General features: G+C 34.1%; 3 protein-coding genes across 4 annotated transcripts; all 3 read right to left on the reverse strand.

The window, feature by feature from the left end:
• Nucleotides 1–979: 979 nt before the first annotated feature.
• On the reverse strand, nt 980–1,667 carry LOC116000970 ((-)-germacrene D synthase-like). The gene is made up of 2 exons (XM_031240850.1): nt 1,605–1,667; nt 980–1,403 (listed from the first exon to the last, which is right to left on the reverse strand). Exons 1-2 carry the CDS (start codon nt 1,659–1,661, stop codon nt 1,113–1,115), a joined length of 348 nt encoding a protein of 115 aa, XP_031096710.1. The 5' UTR covers nt 1,662–1,667; the 3' UTR covers nt 980–1,112.
• LOC116001489 (valencene synthase-like) lies at nt 1,661–4,142 on the reverse strand. Its single transcript, XM_031241362.1, has 6 exons — nt 4,005–4,142; nt 3,232–3,514; nt 2,773–3,139; nt 2,158–2,296; nt 1,717–1,856; nt 1,661–1,667 (listed from the first exon to the last, which is right to left on the reverse strand). The coding sequence occupies exons 1-6, from the start codon at nt 4,134–4,136 to the stop codon at nt 1,661–1,663; spliced, it is 1,068 nt and encodes a 355-aa protein (XP_031097222.1). The 5' UTR covers nt 4,137–4,142.
• Nucleotides 4,143–5,156: 1,014 nt separating this feature from the next.
• LOC116002523 (cysteine protease-like) lies at nt 5,157–11,251 on the reverse strand. Of its 2 annotated transcripts, none has more exons than XM_031242679.1 (7): nt 11,044–11,251; nt 6,976–7,009; nt 6,828–6,894; nt 6,454–6,740; nt 6,216–6,356; nt 5,880–6,117; nt 5,157–5,503 (listed from the first exon to the last, which is right to left on the reverse strand). In XM_031242679.1, exons 2-6 carry the CDS (start codon nt 7,003–7,005, stop codon nt 5,905–5,907), a joined length of 738 nt encoding a protein of 245 aa, XP_031098539.1. In that variant the 5' UTR covers nt 7,006–7,009; nt 11,044–11,251; the 3' UTR covers nt 5,157–5,503; nt 5,880–5,904. The 2 variants fall into 2 exon arrangements, with proteins under 2 accessions (XP_031098539.1, XP_031098538.1); XM_031242678.1 differs by having other exon boundaries at nt 6,040–6,117; nt 11,044–11,250.
• Between the last annotated feature and the right edge of the window lie 4,643 nt (nt 11,252–15,894).

Below are 15,894 nucleotides of genomic sequence, written 5' to 3' on the forward strand. Positions count from 1 at the left end.
TCCTAGCCTCTTATAAGAATCACATCAGTTAGGCTTTGTGGTCAACAAGGAGAGAGGAATAAAAGAAGTAATTAAAAATGTGGACATAACATTTCAAAAAAAAAATGTGGACATAATATGTGGTTACGGTTACCGTTAACATAATATGTACTTTTAGATAACAGACTATGTATCTGTAACTACAATTTAGATATGCCAAACGGACGGGCTTGGACCGGCATGTCATTGGTCAGTTTATTTTTTGGACCGGACATGCCCAGTCCAATTAAAGTTCAGACCGGGTCAAACTCGATCCAAAAAAATAAAATTTAAATCCGGCCTGGTTCATAGCTCTAAAAAAAATATTAAAAATTATAAATCAACTAATTTAGGTTATGCATTCCTTCTAAATTAATTTTACAAGTTCACATATTTATTTTCAACTATTTAACTTACGAATTATTACATGAAAATAAAGAAATCAATTAATAATTTAACACCATTAATAAGAATAAGTTTACAAATTGTAACTACAAACTACTACGTAGTAAGAGTAATTTTCCCAATTTGAAACAATAAAAATTTACAACAAAATATTTTAAGGTAGTAATTACTACTTAGTATGCTAGTTAGACAGTTAACTACCTAAATAGTAAATACATAAGAATTTAATAGCCATAAAATCAATATCACAGTTTCTAATTTGATAATCTCATAAGTCAATATTACTCTATTAGAGTATATATGTATATTATATATTTATAAAAATGTACGGGCCAACGAGTACAAAATCTTAATGTTATTTTTGGATAAGGGTTTACAAGGTAACATAGACCCTTGTCCAGGATATACTTCCAGTGACAAAAAACTAAAGAAGATCAGAGTATGAATTTAGCCCAACATTTGAGGGTTTTTATACGAGTTCAGATACATCTTGTGATTAAGTCATACACCAATCTTCAAAACAGAAACAATGAATGACTCTTAAGTTTGACGTTCACACTTATTCAAAACAATAAACTATTTATGTCCCATATAATGGAGCATAAAAAGCTTATATTTATCACACAAACCAAAACATAAAGCATAAAAAAAATCAAAAACAACACGATTACATTTATTTAGTAACAACATCACACAACCGGATCAATCAATAGAGAGGTAATGACGACTTTGAGCTCGGTTGTGGAATGCGTATATATATCCCCATATTTATAAAGCAAATCAATTACTTTTGCCAAGTTGGCAATTTGGATGAGTATAGGCATTGGGACAAAATTAGGTTCGAGACATTCTTGTTTAATATCCTTCCACGCGTTGGTGATTTGTTCTTGAAGTTCTTTGACGGTCTCTTCTTCAGACTTTCCATATTGTTTCATATAGCATTCCACGGTTGAATCTACATCCCCTCTTTGTTGCTCAACCTATACAAATAGTACAAATCCATTATATTGTTCGTAAATTCCATATATTTGGTATCAGAGTCAGGTCACGGGTTTGAGCCCCAACAATAAAATTTAAAATTGGTTGATACTAGGAGGGGGAATTGTTGAGTAGAGATCGGCCGACAAAGGGTAAATGCCAAGTCGAGCACCCAATATGTGTATATAGCATATTTTTGTTACCTCGTGTCCAGCAATGTCATTCATTAATCTGGCAATGATTGCTGAGGCTCTAACCATTAATGGCTCGTTAGTCACCCAATCAAAGACCTCTTTAGTCGCAAAATCTTCCGACATGCCTGCTAAAGAAGAAGTCGCTACCATCATATAACCAGATGATGCAATTGCATTTTTCATGTACTCTTCAAAATTTGGTGGACTACCGTCATGAAACCACTTAGCTTCTTCATAATATGCTCCCACTAATTTTTTCATCTAAAACCACAACGGAAAACAAAATTTGATGATTATTTATTATTATCCTAAAAAACTTTATAACTTATATATATCAAATAAAGGTAAGCGGACTGCTATGCCAATTTTGGATTAGTCTCCGGCCTTTTTAATAGAAACAATGACTTACAATAATTTTATAACTAGAAGTTTGCAACTGATCAAAAAAATGAAATTCATATGCATTATTCGACTTAACAAATAAGTGTAACTAAATATACACACCTCAGATATAGCATAGTATTATTCGACTTAACAAATAAGTATAACTAAATATACACACCTCAGATATAGCATAGTTGACTTGGTATGCTCGACCTTTTGGGCCTAATTCTCTCTCCATTTGAGCATAAATATCAAGAAGGGCAATGTAGCAAACCCTCATATATTCTGGTAATTCATTTATAGCACTAGCATCCCATCTGAAATAGATATCATCGGTTAATCTTTTAGCTAAAATACATGTGGAATACATATTTTAACATGGTATGAAAGAAACTAGGTACAAATAAATAAATAAAATTTCAATGAATAGAACCTCTGGATTTCATTGTTGAAAAGAAAGAGCTCTTCGGGGGTTCCATGCACATCAAAAATATCATCAATAACCGTAGCAATTGCAAGAACTTCAGTAAGAAATTTCCTTGGAAGGTAATATTGTTTTTCAAAGTACACTCCATCCCAATGCCCACAAATAGCATTCGACTAATCTATCTCTGACAAAAGGTAATTTCTTTGCGAAGTCCAGTTCTTTCCACCACCTATACTTAATATTGAATATACATATATATTATATTATTGATTGGTTAATTAATTAGTTTGTACAAGTGAATACTATATATGTATGTCTAAACACAAATTGACTAAACTTTGATGCTAAAAACTTAACTTTAATTACCTTGTGAGACAACCTATCTCCCATTGATGTTCCTTCTGCAACATGTTGAAGTCCAACTTTGCAAATTTCAACAGTACAACATCGTGTGATTCATCAAATTCGTAAATTGATATGTATCTTTTTGCTTCTATCCTCGTTAATCTTTTCCAAATTGGCCGCTTTAGTGCTTCATTGACTTGAGATTTAAGGTGATTGGTCAGGTTTGGTTGCATGGATTGTAGATACAAAGTGGAAAATATTAATGCTTCATCTAAAATATTCTCCCCGTGCACCCTAAGATGTGATGCCTCGTACAAATTTATGATTGCTTGCACATTATCAGATTCTTTGAACTTTCCATCAAATCCAGTGAACTTTTCAAAAACCCCTGCAAAATTCATGATTATCCCACCTTTTGTGTATAATTAACCTTTATATGGAGTATTTAATTTTTGTTAGTAGCTTTTCTTAAAAACTTACCACATGGTACAGGATAACCATGTTGTCTAAGTAATCGAAAGCGCAAAGAAACAATATAAAGATCGTTCTCATCATCTTCTTGGATATTCGATTCATAGTACCTCCTGAAAATGAGTTGCAATGTTGCTTCAATCTCCTTTTCAAATTGATAGCTCACCCCCAAACGTTGGATCTTGTTGATCAACTCTAATTTTTGAGAAGAAATTTGTGGGGCTTCAACAAGTATGTTCTTCACCTTTTCCTTTAGTTGTTGATGCTCTTGACATTCTTGTGTATTTGCTTCCTGCATATACAACACCTCGCTTTCCTTTTACCAAAGTATTATTATATTGTATTGGAATTATGTTTTGTATAAAAATATTACTTTTTACCTTGAAGAGTATATATGTCCATTATCACCCTTTAATCGAAAAATAAAAAGGAATTATGTTTTGTATAAAAATATTACTTTTTTACTTTGAAGAGTTTATGTTTCCATCATCCTTTAATCGAAAAATAAAATTCATTCAGTCTAATTTGAGAACTGAATACAAAAAGCTACATCAATCTTTTGTTCAGTTAGGGCCATAGACAATATTGTGTGTATACTCATGAACAGAATGATCATGTTGAAAGAAATATTCTTAATTAAGAATAAAAACATGTAAAAACTCAAGAAGGTGCGTCCGAGCCTTACCCTCCTATCCGATCCGTGGATGGTAGACCATTTCAAGTTAAAAGGAAAATTCTATACTGTACTTTAATTAACAATTAAGTATATATATAAACCCTACCTTGGTTTGAGTAGAATAAGGTAGAAAATAGTGTCCCCAAATGCTTGGATGAAAACCAGCGGAACGACGACTACCTTTATGCATATCATGAGATGTAAGAACTGATAATGGTATATTATTATTGGCAGCCATTTTGTTTTGATAAGAAGGGGAGAGGAGACTATATATATCACATTAGCTTTTACTATGTATTTCTCTGCGGTAACGTTGTCACGTACTCAATTTATAGCAACATTTTTTTTAGCATTGTACAATAATGATAGACATATGTGGGGCTCTTAAATTGCCCGGTGCCTCGGCAGAAATTATGACCTCAAAGCTAAAAGTTGAAATGATACACCGACTCTGATCTTTTGAATAAAAATACCCCGTGGCCCCTACAAACAATGTACAAATGAGCTCCATCAATTTGGTTTAAGGTTAGAATGATTAGATTTCTTGTGCACAAAAGTGTATAGTTTAGTATGGAACTCGATACTAGATAGACAAGCTTTTTTACTTGGACTATTTTTTTTTTTTTACATGAAATGCTATATATGATTCATCTAAAAAAGTGAGTCATAAATTACTTTCTTTCTCTTCTTTTTTATTATTATTATTATTATTATTATTATTATTATTTAAAAAAAAAAACTTTCTCTCTCTTCTATTACTAAGATCAGGACATATGATAGAGAGTTTCACTCTTTTAGAGTCCATATACCAAAACTACAAGTTATGTGTGTAGGAATGACTTACAGGTCCCACAAAGCAACACTTTTTTTTTTTTTTTTGGGTGCTTCTTTTTCTTCCTCTCTCCTTGTTAGGCACAAAACCTAACTGATGTAATTTTTATAAGAGGCTAAAAATAAAATATCATATCAATTTAATCGTGGTGAAAAGTTTCTAAGCAGTCGTACAAAAATGGTTTCAAAAGTCAAAACAGTTTTCAAATAAATTGATTTACATAGTAAAATGTATCATGTCAAAGTACAACGATATGAGAGAAGTTCTTGGATGGATTTGACGATAAGATGAAATCCACAACATGGATGGCGTGAGACAATCAAACGTTATAATTTTTGATAATTTAAATTTAAGTTTAAAAGGTTCAACTTATAGTAATTTTGATTGCATGAATTACATTTATATAGGGGAAAACGGTAGTCTATGTCCCTCACAAATATGACAATTATCAATATTACCATGAATTATTAGTAGTGTAAATGTTGTCTCTCAATTTTCAAAACATGATACATATTTCCCCAAGCCTAATAGGAAGAAGGAAAAACATTGTTTTCAACGGAAGGGGAACATAACAAACGAAGAAAAAAATGTGGTCTTTGAACAGAGAAAACGGCGGGTAACTACATTTACACATGAAGTATACAAATGGAAAAACAAGTCAGACCCAGCATTGTAAACATGTCGCTTGCTGCAGATTAAAGACTACGCTCAAGTTTACATCACAAGCTCCTGAAGTCATACCCATATATGCCAAGTATTTAAACAGCCTAGACCTGTGAAATGCAATGAAAGTTGGCATGAGGCAGCATTGTCAACAGCAATTTAAATCTGAAACTCAAGTATTAACTAATGTTATTTGGACTATAATGCAAAATAAAAACACAATAAAATCTCAAAGCCTGTGATCACAATAATTATTGCAGATCACTAATGTCAATTATGATTAGGCTAAGTACTTATATATCCCCACAATAAAATTCTAATTAGATTCTAATATACAAATTGACATATTACCATATGAAATCATTGTACTACAACCAGAACTACTATTACTGTGTGTTATGGTATGCCAAATAATTTGCAAATCTATCACATCTCTGAAATAAAATAACACAGATGCATCCACAGAGTTTCAAAATGAGGTAATACCTATAAGATATCACCACTTTAGTCCTCAGGGTTCCACCCTATATACATCACCAACATACCCAACCCATTCAAGTGCTCCAAGACCAATTAAGCCGTAGCCGGCATTACACCAATTAATACCCCATGAATTTTTTATTTCCAAACATGGGGTATTATTTACCTTTCCATATCCCGTTATTAAAACCGCATGCACCATCCGTCTATTCCGTCTAATATTCAATGGCCCTGGATAAATCTCCTTTCAAAATTAAATAAAAAATAATTAACATTAATAAATAAATTATTAATAAATTAATAATAAAAAAAAAAAAAACAAATAAATAAAAAATTTCTTACCCCTCTTCGAAGCGTTATAAAAGGTAGGTCAAGGTGTAATACCCCGAAAAGAGGGCACTGCTGGAGTACCTGAACTAACACATCAACCATTTCAGGTCTAAATTTAGTAAATCCCGTTGTTCCACATTTATATTTGACCCCCTGTTAAAAAAAATTAAATATTAGTAAAAAGTTTAAAATAGTAATTTAAAATTTTCATAAAATATAAATTAAATATTTAAATTATTACAATACTAACCTCAAACCTCGTTCTTCTATTGGATAGAGGAGATCTCAGGCCTGTAAATGGATAATGCATGGCTTCACAAATACCCCCCTCTTTCAGATAATCTAAGCAGTGAATAGGGTGTAAAAAATATAACCCCCCGGTGACAATCGCATACCGACTATTTTGATAAAATTCCGGATATACCATGGGCACCCAGTCGATTAACTCTTGCGAAGACAGGCGGATGTGAGGAGTGTTAGTCTCTTTGCTATACATTATCCCCACAAGCTCCGCAAGACATACAGGCAAGCAACATCCTTAATTCAAAAAAATATATATATATAACTACAACATTAAAATAATAAATACACAATATATATATATATATATATATATATACATACCGTCCTGTCTTTGATGTTGAACCTCCAAAAGCTGTGTATCTATTTGCTCCGTATGTGAAAAATACATCTATTTAAAAAAACAAAATTATTAAAATTACAAATATAATATTTTAATTAAGTTAAAAATCATAAATGCTACAAAACATACCTGAACATTTTGAATACCCACAAAAGCCATATATCTGAAGAAGAAAAAAAAACTCAAAGCTCAGAAGATTGTATTCAGAGAACCAATGTTTTGGACAATAATCAAATAGAATAATTACTCATATATTCAGAGAACCAATGTTTGGCAGAAAAATTTGAGCTAAATTCATATAGCTAGGTACACCACTCAACTACTCACCTGTTACAGGAGTTCCAAGACCTGTTCCAGGAACCCACTACCCTACCACCCAAAAGAACACTTGACCACTCCATAACCCTAATTCCTGGAGCTAAACCTGTTAATGTTGGGCCATATAGATATTCCTTTGACCAGAAGAACACTATTGAGAGAATAGTGGAGGAAATGCTAACAGCAGGTGTTATTACCCCTAGACTTCCTGTTTCTCCTCCACAGTGTTGCTTGTTCCCAAGAAAGACAATTCTTGGAGGTTTTGCATTGATTACCGAGCACTTAACAATATCACTGTCAAAAACAGATTCCCTATACCATTGGTGGAAGATTTATTTTCAGAGCTTGCTGGGGCAAGTTGCTTCTCTAAACTAGACCTGAGATCCGGTTACCATCAAGTCAGGATGAGGGAGGGAGACGAGTTCAAAACGGCTTTCAGAACTCACCAAGGCTTGTATGAGTTCAGGGTAATGCCTTTTGGGCTTACCAATGCCCCAGCCACCTTTCAGGCCCTCATGAATCAGGTTTTCAAGCACTTACTAAGGAAACCTGTTTTGGTGTTTTTTGATGATATCCTGGTCTACAGTCCTAGTTGGGAGGTACATTGGAGACACTTGAGGGAAGTACTAATGCTCATGAGACAACATCAGCTGTTAGCAAAGATGAGCAAATGTTCCTTTGCTCAAGACAAGGTGAATTACTTGGGGCACATCATCTCCAAGGAAGGGCTACAAACTGATCCCTCAAAACTAGAGGCTGTGGCTGCTTGGCCTAAACCTATCTCTGTGAAGGCCTTGAGAGGGTTCTTGGGGCTTATAGGCTACTACAGGAGATTCATCAAAGGGTATGGGATAATCAGTAAATCCTTGACAGAGAGGTTAAAGAAGAATGCATTCAATTGGACTCCTTATGCTGAGCAGGCTTTTGAACATCTGAAGAAAGCCCTATGCCACTCCCCTGTACTAGCATTACCTGACTTCCAAAAAGAGTTTGTGATTGAGGTAGATGCCAGTTATAGAGGTATGGGGGATGTCCTATTACAAGAAGAAAGACCCATTACTTTTTTTAGCAAAGCATTTGGTGGGAAACATTTGGGAATGTCTATCTATGAGAAGGAGTATTTATCAGTCATCAATGCAGTGGATAAATGGAGACCATACCTCTTAGGGAGACACTTTACAATAAAGACAGATCACCATAGTTTACAGTTTCTTCTTGAGCAAAAGATAACAACAGCCCTCCAACAGAAAGGACTGACCAAATTACTTGGGTTGGACTATTCAATTCAGTACAAAAAGGGTTCAGAGAATAGTGCAGCAGATGCATTATCTAGAAGAGAGTCTAGTTTGGATTCAGTGGGTGAGGCAATTGCCAACTCCATTACAGCAGTACAACCCCAATGGATGGAAGAAATAGCTAAGAGCTATGTGGGAGATGATTGGGCAACTGATCACTTGTCTGCCACATTGATCAGCCCTGCTGTGGGTCCCAACATTTCAGTGGTTGGGAGCCTCCTAAGGTATAAAAACAGATTATATGTGGGTTCTACTGGGAACCTTAGGAGGGAGTTACTATTAAAATTGCATGAGTCAGCCCTTGGGGGTCACTCTGGACAGGTGGGCACTTACCAGAGATTGAAGAGTCTATTCTACTGGAAGGGCATGAAAAGAGATGTGGTGGCTCTAGTACAGACTTGTGACATTTGCCAGAGGTGTAAACATGAAAATGTGGTAAGCCCAGGCCTTCTACAACCACTGAATATACAAGAGGAGGCTTGGCAATGCATATCCATGGATTTTATTGAGGGCTTACCAAAGTCTAAAAACAAAGATGTCATTATGGTAGTTGTGGATAGGTTAACAAAGTATGCTCACTTTATCTCCTTGGCACATCCCTACACTGCTGAAAGTATTGTTGAATTATTTATGGAGGGGGTGTATAGATTGCATGGCTTACCAAGATGCATTGTATCAGACAGGGATAAGGTTTTTACCAGTAAATTTTGGCAGGCCTTGTTCAGAAATATGCAGGTCAAGTTAAACCTTTCTACTGCCTATCATCCCCAGACTGAGAGGGTGAACAAGTGTGTTGAGAGCTACCTAAGATGCATGATATTTCAGAAGCCCAAGAGTTGGGAGAGGTGGTTACATTTAGCAGAATGGTGGTATAATACCAACTACCATTCTGCACTTAAATGCACACCATTCCAGGCTTTGTATGGTTATCCTCCTCCCTTGTTGATCTCTAATTCTATTGCTAGGGATGAGAGTTTCAATTGGTTAACAGAGAGAGATGCTGTTTTAGCAGCCTTGAAGGAAAACCTCAGCCAGGCTCAGAACAGGATGAAGGTTCAGGCAGACAAGAACAGAAGTGAAAGATCATTTAACATTGGTGATTGGGTTTATCTAAAAATCCAGCCCTACAAACAAACATCCTTGGCAATCAGGAGCAACCTCAAACTGACATCTAAGTATTATGGTCCATACAAGGTGGTGGGAAAGATTGGAGAGGTAGCTTACAGACTGCTACTGCCCTCTGGATCCCTCCTACATCCTGTTTTCCATGTTTCCCAACTCAAGAGAAGAGTTGGGGATGGGGTGGTGGCTCAAATTGACCCCCCAACTTTGGGACATGAGGGCCAAGTCCAGACAGAACCTGTAGCAGTGCTGAACAAGAGGTTGGTCAAGAGGAATAATCGAGCAGTGACACAGATCTTGGTTCAGTGGGCAAATCTGCCCGAGGAGGAGGCTACCTGGGAAGACTACTATCACATCAAGAGCCAGTATCCCCCTTTTGATCCTTGGGGACAAGGATCACCTGGAGAGGCGGGTGATGTAACAGCCTGGATGGAAGCCATTAATGGCATTGAAGCTGAGAAGGAGGAAGAAGGTTGAGAGAAGGAGAGCTGAGAGTGAACCGGAATTGGGAAATAACAAAGGGAAGGAAACGGTGTCGTTTGACGCACTTGTTATAACGGTTGATGAAGAGGAGTCCAACGGCGTCGTTTTAAGCTAATGGTCGAGGGGCAGTTACACCAGCATCAGACGTCGTCGTTTGAGTGTGTCTTTTTCCCTTTTTACAGCTGTAGTTTTCTGTTTTGGTTTTCCGGCAAATTAGGAGCTCAATGGAGCTCGTTGTGGAGTTTTATACCTTGTGGATTGTGGAGAAAGTTTTTTATGCTTGGAAATACAATCAATTTCTATTCTTCTCACTCTTCTTTCTCTCCTTAACCCTAGAATTTCTCTCTGTTCTTTCCCAAATATCTGTTTCTACACTGAGGTTCACTGCATTTCTTTGTTACTTCTAAATTTTCTTCCACACAATCAGTATCATTAAATGAATTAGACTACTAAAACATAAAATGAAAATCACTAAACAGAAGGAATCAGAATCATTAATACACAGTCTTATATGGACCATCAAAAGAGAAAATGAGTTTACAGCCAGAATCAACACAATCAGTATCATTAAATGAATTAGACTACTAAGAATCAACACAATCAGTATCATTAAATGAATTAGACTACTAAAACATAAAATGAAAATCATCATTAAATGAATTAGACTACTAAAACATAAAATGAAAATCGCTAAACAGAAGGAATCGGTATCATTAATACACAGTCTTATATGGACCATCAAAAGAGAAAATGAGTTTACAGCCAGAATCAACACAATCAGTATCATTAAATGAATTAGACTACTAAGAATCAACACAATCAGTATCATTAAATGAATTAGACTACTAAAACATAAAATGAAAATCATCATTAAATGAATTAGACTACTAAAACATAAAATGAAAATCACTAAACAGAAGGAATCAGTATCATTAATACACAGTCTTATATGGACCATCAAAAGAGAAAATGAGTTTACCCGCTCGGCGAAGTCGAAGGGGAGGCGACGCCGGCGAAGGTCGAAGAGGAGGCGACGCCGGTCTCAGAGCGAGCGGAGAGCAACGCCGGTGGCGAAGGGGAGGGGACGCCGGAGCACTTCTTGAAGGGAGTCTGGGAGTCTCGCGGAGGGGAGGCGATCGCCGGGGGGTTGCGAGAGGGAGTTGGGAGTCGGACCCTGACCCGAACTTAAAATACCGCTTTGCCTTGTGGTCGGTTTTAGGCCAGACCCGGTATTATTTCGGGTTCGGGTTAACAGCCTATGCCCACCTCGGGAGGCCCTACACCACCCCGAATTTATTTAAATATATATTTTATATAATTGATGTTTGAATTAATATTCATCGATGCTAATGACACTTCGTAAACATTTTTGTATTCTTAATTAATATTCACTACAAGAATCGAACTCATAACCTTTTAATTATCTTAACACTATAGAAACCATCTATGCTAATGACGCTTCTTAAACATTTTTGTATTCTTAATTATTTATTTTTAAATCATTCACATATATATATATATATATATATATATATATATTTATTTATTTATTTATATATAACGGGCAGTACTATATTGTTTGTGTGTGTATATTTGTATGTATGTATATATTCTTCCAAACTGTGAATGGAATACCAACAAATATATAAACTAACGAATATTTTTAATTATATTATAACGACGAACAATATTAATGAAAAATGATACTCGTATTGCATTTTTAGCCTCAAATGGACATGAGTGGAGCATGATTTTTGTACCAAAAGATCATGCGATTGATTTTTGCTAACACCTTCTCGGTTGAATCCATCACGTAGGGTCTTCGTAATGCGATTTATTTACTACTTCTGTGTGATTTATTATGACTTATAGAGTGATACTTAAATTCAAGGAGACTATAAATTATAAAATTTTCATGAGATTCTTTAATATATAATAAGTACTATATATGAACACCATTTTAACACTAACTTAGGTACCAAAAATGAAGATTATTGCAACTCACACATAATTTTTAATAAATGAGAAATAAACATATCTGTACTGAAAGATGTGAAGTGTTAAAATTTACAACTCGCATAATCAAATTATAGTGACTCTCCAATAAACAACTCACACATAATTTTTAACAAAATTTGATTCTCATAATCAAAATCCTCAATTAGATTCTTGACTAGATGACTTATACGGTTATACTATAAACACACACATATATATACTATTCCAATACCCAATCTCTTGGATGCTCACAAAAAAAATCAATTATATCAAGAAGAAAATTTATATTCCCACAAAATATTGAGCAAAAACTATAATATTCGCACAAAAAATATCGTTCATTTTTTGTGAATTGATTATTCACTTTAAATACGTTAACTATTACAACTAATAATAAAACATAGAGACTATAAATTTTCTCATACACGCCCTCAAGTAGTAGCTGCGAGTTTTCCTCATCACTCAATATTACAACAAATAATATTTACATTATTTTTACAATTAAATATTTACATATATGTGAAGTGTTATATATTTCAAGTTAGAGTTGGATCCAAAACATATAGGATAGTCCCACATCCCTACCAAGTTGTCAGCATGATATATACCAACCACTAGAACAACAGCAGAATTCCATATCCGTAGCCGCGTTGTTCTGTCTTCTTTCCATTTTTAATTTTATTATTATTATTATTATTTTTTGTTTGGAGAAATTTCATGAAAGAGACATGCATATATGAATGATATATATGCCACAATTGTGGCAAATTGAAAGCGCCATCTTTTATGTTTTTTAATGGCTGACTCAAAGATACGCTCCTGCTCAATTTCACCCCACATCTTTTCCCATGATAACACATCTTTTGTATTTATCTTATCTTAAAGTTAGATGTCACGGTCTTCTCCGCATGGCATACCCCGGTCTCTCATTGAGAGCCCCGGATGAGAGGTTAAATGATATAAGTAAAAGGAAAGAAATAATGAGGACTTAATTAATAGAAATAATATAATCAATTATGGTCTGGTATGTAATGTTTGAAGGTGATTGAATATAGATTAGTAGGAAGATGTTATGTATATCATAATATTATTTTATATAGTTAGTATAATTTTAGGATAAAATTATTGGTATTAGTAGTTTAGTATAAATATTTTGATTGTATATGAAGATTCGGAAGCACAGAGATATATTGTTATTCTACTATTTTAGCTATTTTTTTGGAGCTCTCATACGCTCAAAGTGTGAAATTGAAATTTACCGTGACTCAAATACGGTTAGGAGCCAGAAGCATACTTGAAAGGTTTCCTATCCGTTACGATCTTAATTAACTAGGGTCATATATAACATTACAGAATAGAGTTGCAACACAAATTGTACTTGTTCTAAGAGATAATAGTATATGGACAATTGGCTTAGTAATCAAAGTTCGACTCCCTATATATGGAAGTTGGTTATTAGCCTAACTTCTCGATTTGAGTTTATTAGTTATGCATAATCTAAACTGGTTTTATCTTCTTATGGTCATTTTCAGCTAGGGTCATAAGACAAATTTACCTGAACGAATGATATATGGGCATGAATAGCTTTATGTCTTAATTAAACAAGTGACTAAGTTTCTTCTAATGAAAAAATTATTACACAAAAGACTACAACTTCATACAATAAAATAAAACTAATAACAAATATATATAACCGAATTAATAACTAATTAGCCACCATTTGAACTTGAGACTCTAAACTTACTAGGGGAAAACCATCCTAAAAATTAAACGAGAATGGAATATTATTCTATTCGCATTCTCGAGAGCATATATGGTGTAGCAGAACAACAGTACGAAGTAATTTATGTTTGGGAAAAGTTTAAAAGAAAAAAAAAATTAAAGACAAAGCAACAAACGAGATCTAAGGCTTTTTTATGGTCTTTTTAGTTTAGAGGTGAGCCAATGACAAGCAACACCAATCATGGTCCGAGTCGGATGGCATATGTTTTTGTTGTTGGGTGCGTCCCCACCTCACCTATTCACCCTTCAATTCATTAATCATTAATGCTGGCCCTTAGAACACAACTCAATTAATTAACTAATTCAAAATAGTTTCATACATTTTTGCTCTGCTAGCAGCTAGTAGGGTACATGCGAGGATTTAAATCTATCCTACTCTCGATTTTAAAAAAAAAAAAAACAAAGGAAGGTATGAATTATTTGATTATATTGTGGACACTTATGTAGGCATTTGGGGGTTTATAGGCTACTTAAGGTACATAGACTCCGTAATTTATTTTCTCTACCTGTCTCCATGGTAGGAGCATGCATAATAAAGTTTTTTATGCAGATAATTATTTGTACGGTCGTGTGTTCATATAGTATTATTGAGTGAAGTATTAAATAACAAATATATATTCATCATCACATATGAACTAAATTAAATGCTTATTTTATTTAAAAATATAAATCATTTTTAAAATTGAAATATATTTCTTTTAGGATTCATGTAGCTGTCTGAGCCTTGACTCACGGTATACAAACTTATTGTCGATATTCGTTGTCTGGACAACATAGAAGAATAAGGTTTGTTGAGGTTAAAAGGTAAACATAACACACATACTCCCTTTTTATTCCACGAAAGAGCTGAGCTTGACTGCCTTGGTCCCCATAATCAATATAATGCCTTGGTCTTATATGGTTTAATTTAATTTACGGACTATTATATTACACAAGAACTAGGTTCACTCTACATATTTTCAGATAGTATTCACCGGTATCTTTTATTATTAAAAAAAATAGTTATAGTTCGGATAGGCATCGCATTGTAATTCGCCAAACACACCATAGATCGTGGTATCAATATGAAAAGTGGAGTAGATGCTAAGTTAGGCTATTAGATTATATGTTTTTTACTTAAACTCAGGATATCTTCCGATTGGCCGCCATAGCAAAATGCCAATATTTGTAATACGTATAAATAAAGAATCTCAGTACTCAAAATTCAAACAATCGATTATGATAGACAATACCAATACTCTTTCAAAACACTCATAGCAATAGTTTATGTCATGTATTGGGAGGGATTGTTGAGTGCGGAGGCCTAAAATGTCAAGTTTTAATTTTGATGCTAACATCTACCATATATACACTAGCTAGTAAGATCTTATGTAAAGAAAATCCAATGAATACCTGACATCTATCCAAATAAGGGATGGGAATAATCGAATATCAATTCGATCACTTGAGTTGGCACTATGATATTAAAATGTGTAATAATAATGCATTCTTTAAACATTACAACGTATTATTAGTAAAAAAGAATAAAAAAGAACAAACGATTCCGAGCATACAATTCCTGATTACTATTCTATATTCTATGCCCTCCCAAATGGGGCGGTAAATGTGCATATCAAATGAAGGATATCCAAGGTTTCATTGAGCAAAAATGCCATTTTTAAGTGTAAAATGGATTAGGAGAACGTCTTGTCAACCTCTCACAATAACCTTGAAGTGATTATTAAATTAAGGCATATATTCCCGTTAAGGTTTTTGTACTTGTTCTTTAAGGACAATCTCTTTTGTTTTTGTTTTTTTTTGAGTAACTTACCTTGAAAAATTATAGCTACTATCAGAGATAGTGTAAATCTGACCTGACAAAGAACTATAATAAAGTAAATAGATCTAAATTATTCATAACTGATTAACTCAAACTAAGGAATTTAATAGGTTGCGTCGCTAAGAATTGAACTTGTAATATTCTGGTTATCAAATGAACATCCAATAACTTAGCTAGGATTGCCCAATCTTTAAGGTTTTTTTTTTTTTTTTTTTTTTTTTTTTTTTTTTT

Source organism: Ipomoea triloba, chromosome 13 (genome assembly GCF_003576645.1).
Source record: "Ipomoea triloba cultivar NCNSP0323 chromosome 13, ASM357664v1".
Taxonomy (NCBI): domain Eukaryota; kingdom Viridiplantae; phylum Streptophyta; class Magnoliopsida; order Solanales; family Convolvulaceae; genus Ipomoea; species Ipomoea triloba.

Bases quoted from the DNA above. Each gene is read 5' to 3' on its own strand.
- LOC116000970 (XM_031240850.1), bottom strand. From the start codon at position 1,661: ATGGTTAGAGCCTCAGCAATCATTGCCAGATTAATGAATGACATTGCT. The intron at 1,404-1,604 runs GTAACAAAAATA...CTATTTGTATAG, and splicing joins ATGACATTGCTGGACACGAG to GTTGAGCAACAAAGAGGGGA.
- LOC116001489 (XM_031241362.1), bottom strand. From the start codon at position 4,136: ATGGCTGCCAATAATAATATACCATTATCAGTTCTTACATCTCATGAT. The intron at 3,515-4,004 runs GTAGGGTTTATA...TTGTATATGCAG, and splicing joins CTTATTCTACTCAAACCAAG to GAAGCAAATACACAAGAATG. The intron at 3,140-3,231 runs GTAAGTTTTTAA...TGAATTTTGCAG, and splicing joins TGGTTATCCTGTACCATGTG to GGGTTTTTGAAAAGTTCACT.
- LOC116002523 (XM_031242679.1), bottom strand. From the start codon at position 7,005: ATGGCTTTTGTGGGTATTCAAAATGTTCAG. The intron at 6,741-6,827 runs GTATGTATATAT...TTTTGAATTAAG, and splicing joins TCAACATCAAAGACAGGACG to GATGTTGCTTGCCTGTATGT. The intron at 6,118-6,215 runs GTAAGAAATTTT...TAATTTTGAAAG, and splicing joins TTATAACGCTTCGAAGAGGG to GAGATTTATCCAGGGCCATT.